The sequence below is a fragment of the Bidens hawaiensis genome, unplaced genomic scaffold (genome assembly GCF_021521415.1).
Source record: "Bidens hawaiensis isolate Kalapana, Puna unplaced genomic scaffold, B.hawaiensis_p1.1 tig00009070_1, whole genome shotgun sequence".
Lineage (NCBI taxonomy): Eukaryota > Viridiplantae > Streptophyta > Magnoliopsida > Asterales > Asteraceae > Bidens > Bidens hawaiensis.
The window spans coordinates 254095-262357 of NW_027491665.1; the positions used below are offsets into that span (position 1 = coordinate 254095).

The 8263-nt window shown below is 35.6% G+C and overlaps 2 protein-coding genes across 2 annotated transcripts; both read right to left on the reverse strand.

Annotated features, from left to right (window-relative positions):
- Positions 1-226: 226 nt before the first annotated feature.
- Positions 227-2339, reverse strand: LOC143530981 (putative protein phosphatase 2C 39). The gene is made up of 5 exons (XM_077026386.1): positions 2215-2339; positions 1048-1305; positions 695-971; positions 460-614; positions 227-387 (listed from the first exon to the last, which is right to left on the reverse strand). Exons 1-5 carry the CDS (start codon positions 2245-2247, stop codon positions 250-252), a joined length of 861 nt encoding a protein of 286 aa, XP_076882501.1. The 5' UTR covers positions 2248-2339; the 3' UTR covers positions 227-249.
- Positions 2340-5574: 3235 nt separating this feature from the next.
- On the reverse strand, positions 5575-7860 carry LOC143530983 (protein RICE SALT SENSITIVE 3-like). The gene is made up of 7 exons (XM_077026387.1): positions 7709-7860; positions 7559-7609; positions 7343-7474; positions 7044-7149; positions 6839-6880; positions 6279-6335; positions 5575-6169 (listed from the first exon to the last, which is right to left on the reverse strand). Exons 1-7 carry the CDS (start codon positions 7840-7842, stop codon positions 5711-5713), a joined length of 981 nt encoding a protein of 326 aa, XP_076882502.1. The 5' UTR covers positions 7843-7860; the 3' UTR covers positions 5575-5710.
- Positions 7861-8263: the final 403 nt, after the last annotated feature.

The following is an 8263-nucleotide window of genomic DNA, read 5'->3' on the forward strand; positions in this document are numbered from 1 at the left end:
TCATATGGCTGAGAAATCCACACATGTGGACCGCGTGTTTTTGTTTCGAAACGCCTTGATAAGACAGTGTTTAGTTTATGAAAGTTAACTGGTCAAATGCGTATATGAAACATTTTAACAAACTGACAGAAAATCTTACTTGATTTAATACATTATTTGTTTTCGCATTACAAGTGTGGAACATACACTAAAGAGTAAAGAACAAGAAGGATACACCATAGATACACCAAATCTAAACCACAAAAGATATCAGTTAAAGCTTACAACAATACAGGAAATATCATCACTGCTCTTCTTTGCCAATGCCTCTTCAGCCAGTTGCTTCGCAGCAGCCCTTGCATCCTTCACATTCCTTATGCAATCTAACGCTTCCTGATTCGACATAACCTAAGCAAACACACACCCAATTAATATTAAACACAAAACAAAATAACTTTTTCGAGTTGATATGAGAAAAACCTTCCAAACACCATCGCTTGCCAATATTATGAACTCGGTATCATCATCTATCATCTCCATTGCTACATCTGGTTCAGAACTCAAGTGCTCCTTCAAGTTCTTGTCACCAAAAGCCCTTGCTACCGCCAACTGCCCATCAACACGTGGCACATCACCTGATAGATCATATAACAGACGTCAGATCTGGTTTAAGGTTTAGAGTTTAGGGCTCAAGAGTTTAGGGTTTAAGGTTTACCAGGCATTCTAGACACGAAACCTCCTTTGTTCTCGATAACCTTTTTTTCCTTACTAGGCTCATGGTCAACCGATAACTGTTTAGCCACACCATTTTTGCATATCACCGCCCGAGAATCACCAACATTAGCGACCACAAGCTTTTTACAGTTTATTAAAATGGCGGTTACTGCGGTTGAACCTCCTTTTCCCAAATCAACAGCTTTATCCAAGATTGTATTATCAGTTACTCGATACGCCCTTCGGATTGCATTTTCGGTTTTGGTCCAGAAATCAGGCTGCTTGCATGCAAACAAAGAGGGTAAGAATAATACAATTTGATTATTATGTTTGACATGATGAAAAGGATCTTGCCTCATTCAAAATGTTTTGGAATAAATGAGAACGGAGGTAATCGGGAACTTCATGGCTTAAGTGACCGTCGAATATAGCAAACAACCCAAGCTCATTATCATCGACATTCTTGAACTCGGCAAATACGTAATCTTCCATCGCGTGGTGTGATTTTCCCTTAACTAAATGATACCCGTGTGTTACATGTTTTGAAATCTTGCTCTTTCCTTTTCCTGTGTCAGCCGAGGAAGAGGACGATGATGAAAGACCAACCTTTTCCTGTTCAAGAAACGGCAGTTTTAATGATAAGTTAATCAGAAAAATGTATGTGATCTTTGAATGAGAAAGAAACAGCAACACAAAGTGGTCGCAAACACCAACAGCCACAACTTTAAGAGGGTCTATTCATAGTTTAACTTTGATCAACTATTTTTCAGATTATGGGACCATAATTTAATTTTGATTAATTATCTTTAATTGTTACTGAATCGTGACGTAAATAAGGGTGCAAATCATCTTTAAAATTTTTGTGACCGAATTGCGACCGAAAGTAGGAGTGTAAATTATTTTCTAAATTATTGTGACTGAATTGCTACGAAAAGTAGGGGTATCAACTAGCCAAATCATTCCAAATTATTCGTGTGCTACCCGAGATCGGCTCGCAAAAGCTCGGAGCTTAAGAACTTGAGCCTAGCCTGAAAAATAAGCTGGTTTAATAAAAAAAAAAAAAACTCAGGCTTCACTTATCAACCTACCCTACTACTTATATATATTCATTTAGTAATATTAAATTAAATAATTGTTTTACTTATGTAGTATTGTTATATAACAACTAAACTATAGAAAAAGTAATTATAAATATACATACAAATTAATGAATAAATAATAAACAAGTCAAGCTTTAGTTTGAAAAGCTCACTAGATAAACCCTAAGCTTTAAAAGTAGAGCTTGAGTTTAGATGAGCTCAGGCTTGGCTCGATCATCTACCCCTAACCGATAGTTGGTTAGGGGTGTTAATCTTACGTGTATATGTTTGTATGTTTTGTAATTGTGGCTACTAGTTTGCAACCATTATGATTTCGATCAAAAATCAATCAATTATTCGACATCAACGTACATCAAATAATATCCAGAACTAGAACTAGAAACCTAATTGCCAAACAAGAAGTGATTATTGGGTACGTTACCTTCATCTTGTTGAGGATATCACGGCCTGTCATGGCTGATTTAATTTTGTGATCGTTATCGTCGGGAAATTAAGTTGAAGAGTAGTAATATGGGTGTATGGTATGACGCCAACGACTCACCTACACTTGACACGACCTACACATAGTCCACATGTCACGTTAATATGATGCCACAAGAATCATGAGTAGATATGTACTTTATATACTTTTAGGATAAACATACACGAGGCCTGGCCACTACAATTAATAGAGCCTTCATATTGATCACCTACTTCATCTCAAATCCCTATAGAAAAATACAAAGAAAAAATTAGAGAGTAAAAGATAAAAATAAATAATATTATAAAAATAAAATAATACAATTTAATTAATTATGAAAATATATAGAGAATGAGATGTAGCTTCTAAAATATGAACACAATTTTAAGATAGGGATAATTTTAGTTAAATTATAGGCTGGAGATTTATAAAGATGTTGTGAATGCTGTTAACACCCACTCCAGTAATTTATAATTATTCGTCAATACCTAAGCACTCGTGTAGATGGCCTCGTCAAGGGTTATACGACTGTTTAAATGGACTGGCTATGACTACACGCCCGTTTAACTGAGATGACAAAGATCTAATATCAGTTTAAAAGTTGAAAGAACCTAAAACAAGATAGAGAAAAAAGTGTAGATGTAGTGAACATCACTTTCTAAGCGATGTATGTGTTCTATATTTTCTCATAATACCTTCATAACACCTTTAAGTTTCCACTTTCTAGTTAAAATTTTAAAGTTAATAAATTATATTTTATTGTAATCAATTGATCGTTTATTCATAACCATTTTGTTGTCATAACTAAACTTTGAAGAAAGAAATGATGATGGAAATTTTTTACTTCTTTATTGAAGATGACTTGTAAATAAAATCTTGTATTTCGTAAAGCAACAAGAATGATATAAACTGCTATACCTTACTATGTATATAAAGTGTATAATTTGGTATATGAAACAAGTATTTTGATGTTTTAATCTGATCATCTCGGTGTCTTCTTTTCAAGTATAGAATTTTAATCAAATGCTTTGGATATGATTTAAGTGTGTCGGTGGTATCCGGGTTTATTTTCCCTTTTTTTTTTTTGAAACGGCAAATTTCATTAAAAACACCTAGCAAGACGCTAGAAACCAAACCACAACCTAGAAACGATTACAAATTAAAATTACGCCAAACGATCCATCTAATGTATTTGAGAGGAGAACGATTTTTTATCCATAGATAACCCAACAATTTTATATCCTCCATTATTTTAGATAAGCAAACCGGTTTGTTGGAGAGGATGAGATCATTTTTTGCCTTCCACATACACCAGCAAGCGGCTAGAATAATGCTATATAACACCTTCCTTTTGAGATGACTCAAATCATTCGTTTCATGATTTTGGAGAAAATCAATCACCGAGAAACCATAAATTGTAAATGGCACACGTGCTAACTCTTTGCCAAACCACCAAGGCAAAGTAGCAAAGACATAAAGAGATGCTCACTTAGTTTTTCTCCATAAGGTATATAATATAATTATAGTCCCGTTCAAAAGAAATATAACTATTGGGTTAGAATAGGGGTGTGTTTTTTAACCGTACCCGAATAACGAACCCGAATTGAAGCGACCCGAGACCCGAATAACCCGATCCGAATTCACCCAAACTGATTAAGCTCCTAACTCGAATCCGAAACAAAATATTCGGGTCGGTATTTGGGTTGACATACCCAAATTTGGGTTGACCCGAATAACTCGAAGTATAATACATCGATGCATGTATCCCTAATTTTTATAGGGTAATTTAGCGGTGAAGTAACACAGTGACCTATGTATTCTTGTTCGATTGTTCTCAAGACTCCAATTAATTTTGGATTTATCACATCCCAACGCATTAATTACTATAAAGCATGTTGAGAATGTATATTCAGTTCAAAAAGTTAAATAGTATAGTATTTAAACCAATATGTATTGAGCATGTTTCTTCAATCTACACAAGTATTGATCCGCAGGCTACGACACTCCTTCATCCGATCTAATACATGCTTGTATGATAAATTTCATGTTTTGCTAAATAATATATGCTATTGTTGAATATGGCTGTATATTATGGTTTTATAACGACTTGGAATACGGTTTTTTAATTTACGATATTGTTAAAGGTGGATATATTTTTTTAATTTGTTAAACCCGAATTAACCCGACCCATTCAACCCGAAACCCGAACAAACCAAACTTATTTGGGTCGGTTCTTGGGTCAATTTGTTTTGAGCTCAAACCCGAACAACCCGACCCAAACAACCCGAAACCCGAATAAATAACCCGAAGAACACCCCTAGGTTAGAAGGCGATGGCCTTTTGTCACTGAGTTACCCCATACGGAATACCTTGACGATTCTCTATTTGTTGGCTGTTCGAAAAAAAAATAGTCGGTTTTAGATAAAGTAAAATTTTGCTGTTAAAAAAGCTAAGATATTTAGAGCCATATAAGTTATGTGACAATGGGCCATATATCAAGCAGCTTGGAGCTTGCCCCCACAAACCACCCTATCACAGGCCAGCCTTTTCTTTTATTCAGAGTTCAGAGAATCAGTCACAAACACTCACATCCATTTCTCTCCTTCAATCTCAATTCTCACATATTTTGGCTTCTTCTCCGTTACTGTCCGAGACTACAAGAAACTTTTTTTTAAATAATTCTGAAATCAACCGGAATATTTCAAATATTTGTGACGGATATTCAAGTATGGACTAATAAAAGGTATAAATCGTTGGCCGACGTTTACAGTAAAAGGTGATATCTGGCCTGATTACCTAAACCTTACACTTATTTAAAGCCTGATCTATACTATAGTCTATATAGACTATTAACAAGACGATTTTGAGTAACTCATGCGCAACTCTACTCATGTGTAGAATAATGCATAATGTGCATGACTCATAATCTAATATGTTTTTGTTATTTTGTATTACTTTATGGACACTCTTATCTGATCATAAAATCTGATAAGGTGGCCATATTGAAGCTTATGAATGTGGCAAACATATGGCCCCAATAGCCTTCCCTTTATGATTGGCCCCATCCAATCAATTTCACAAACTTTCCTATGATATATATATATATATATATATAGTTACATGAATCTCTTCATTCCAATTCATATCACACCATACAGTCTCCCAAAACCACCATCTTCCCATGGGAACCTTTCATTACAATAACTGATATCTTCCGGCAGACCGAGAAAAGGCTCCTGCTAGAGATTATTTGGGCGGTTTGTGTCGACATGCACAGAATGCAATGGTGGGATTCTATCTTTTTGTCATAAAGTCTCACTAATTTAACCATTTCAAGAAAGATAAACATCTAAAGGATCAAAAACAGCTACAAATTAGTACACAACGAAACCAAGATTATTCTAAAGAGTTCGTTTCTTAAGATCCGTCACAAACTATTAGCCATGTTATCATTCGATCACTCCAAGTAATTTTCCATATCGGTGTACATACCCTCGTGTTTTTCATGATTCATGTTCTGACCGGTATCAGGCTTGCCACCGAGCCCTTCAGTAAGTGCGTTGAAGAAGGTGAGCCCGTTGGGCCATTTGATATCGTGTTCACCGTGATCATGACCCATCATGTTTCCCACTTGTGGCTCGGATGAGTGAGGATGGAGGAACATGTTTGTCTCGTCTTTAGGCCCGTACCCGAGTCTTGCAGGGTTTTGGAAACTTGGTGATTGCATTCGGTTCGGTGGGGCCCAGTTGTACGCAGGAGACGGGTGGATTGGGACGGTTGGTTGCTTTAGTGGAAGCCCCGTTGAAGAAGGGGATGATGCTGATGCGAATAATTGGGACAGGTAGAAGCCCGACTGGTAGCCAAGTGATTCAAATGTGTGTCTCATTCTAAGCACAAAATGAAGGTCTTCAGGTACCTAATTACACACCCAAAAACATAATAAATTTGAGTTTTTTTTTTGGCATAAAAATGATGATTTTAACCACTTTTCTTGAAATGAAAACTTGACTCGTAATGATACTTACAATCTTGCACGATCCAAGTTGCAAGAGTCCATGTCCAGCTTGGATTACAGCTATAGTCTAGTGAAATTAAATTAAATTAAATTAGCAGAACTTAAAGAGGTGATGCTAAAAATACATCACCCTGAATCTGTAAACCTGGATACTGAGTGTATCTCTCATATCATACGGACCGCATGATAACATATATCCAGTATGATGTCAATCAATGCTATACCCCAAAGCACGCCACATCATACGGGCCATATGATAGTACGAAAAATGGTTATACATGTCATGTCATACTTCTGGGTCGGTCAAACACATCATATACACCGTATAATTTAGCGAATACCACCTCATACGGCCCATCATACAACGCATATGACCATACGGCCCATATGACACGGTCAGTGGTGTCTGGACAGTATGTCATTTATTTTTCACCGACCTGGCCCTTTTAAGACCTGGAAATCTTGATAAAGATAATTTTTAATGTAGGGTTCCATACGATTGTATAGCCCCGTATGTAGGGTGTGTGGTTAACCAAAAGGTGTATGAATAACATATCTCTAATTTTTTACCTGAATTCCAGAATCAAACTGTTCATTCCATTCAGTAGGAAGCTGCAAAACCATCAGATATTTATGAGCCTTAATTATTGAGAGAAATAATTAAGTGAACAGTAGCGCAGTAAACTTAAAGAAAGTTAAAAGCTTAAATTATTGAACATAAAGAACAGTAAATAAAGTAAGTGTGTGCTTTAGTGTGTGTTCTTTAGGATCATACAGCATCAAAAGAACTTTGCCAATAGTTAGATATACTCTGATCACATTCTGAAGGTTCTTTGAACACCCATTTGTGACACTTATCTGATGCAACTTTTCCCATCAATCTGCACCTCAATAACATCAATCATCATCATTATATCAAAACTACTTAAAAAAAAAAACCTAATTACTAAATAAAAATTATTGTTTTTGAGTTTAATGTTGTGACTTGTGACACTTTATTGTTATTGATCACAGATCATAAACCATGAAGTTAATTAATATTTATTTAATAATAAACACCTACCAAGTACCCACCCTTCTCCATAATTATACAACTGAATAGACATCTTGCTGAAAGCTTTCCTAACAGGGTCTTCACCTCCATCCATTTCTTCAACACAATCCACCATTCTTGATCTACAAAACCCATCTTCCCACATCAACATCCTGCAACCAAAACCCATTTCAGTTTCATCATAAACCACCCAAAAACACTAACTCAAAAAAAAAAAAGGTTTTTTTTTTACTTACAAGCTACCAACATCATCTCCAACTTTACATCCATTACCACCTCTAACCCGCCTAAAAACAACCAAAAAACAAAACCCATTTCAGTAACAACAAAACGAACAGAACCCATTAATTATCTTGAATTTAAAGGTATAAAAATTAAAACTTTACGGCCGAGGACGAATGGTCCAGAAAACAGAGTATGTCCAGTCGGAATTGTAACAAACGTTTCGTAGAGTTTCATGAAGAGCCAACATTCCAACTGCTTCTTTGTTTCTATCTGTTGTTGTTCCTGAGCCCACCATGATGTTTTTTTTTTCTCTTTTTGTTGTGTATAGTGTATACTACTTTTGGAAACTTTGATCTTCAATATATTTCAACAGTAGTGTGAGTTCATAGCTGTGGCTTCAAGGTGTGATAATTTGGTTTATATTTATGACATGATTGTGAGGTTTGATTTACCTTGGGGAGAAAGAAGGCGGTGAGAGTTTGCAGGATGAGAAAAAGGCTTGCTTTAGTTAAAGTAGTAAGTGGTAACTACCACTCTATCATCCATTTATTTATTTGTTGTGTGGGTTAACTTCATTTATTGATTTACCCAATTCTTGAAAATTATTAAATGATGATGTTTTAACTTGCTCGTGCAATATAATTATATTAATTTGCCTTTCACCACAAGTTGTTTTCACCCATAAATGGTGTTACCTTGTGTGTTAAAGCATCGCA

Coding starts and splice junctions, on each gene's coding strand:
- LOC143530983 (XM_077026387.1), bottom strand. CDS start 7,842: ATGGTGGGCTCAGGAACAACAACAGATAGAAACAAAGAAGCAGTTGGA. Junction 7,150..7,342: donor TTGTATAATTATGGAGAAGG/GTGGGTACTTGG, acceptor ATTGAGGTGCAG/ATTGATGGGAAAAGTTGCAT. Junction 6,881..7,043: donor GGCAAAGTTCTTTTGATGCT/GTATGATCCTAA, acceptor ATGGTTTTGCAG/CTTCCTACTGAATGGAATGA.
- LOC143530981 (XM_077026386.1), bottom strand. CDS start 2,247: ATGACAGGCCGTGATATCCTCAACAAGATGAAG. Junction 972..1,047: donor TCCAAAACATTTTGAATGAG/GCAAGATCCTTT, acceptor GCATGCAAGCAG/CCTGATTTCTGGACCAAAAC. Junction 388..459: donor CAAGCGATGGTGTTTGGAAG/GTTTTTCTCATA, acceptor GTGTTTGCTTAG/GTTATGTCGAATCAGGAAGC.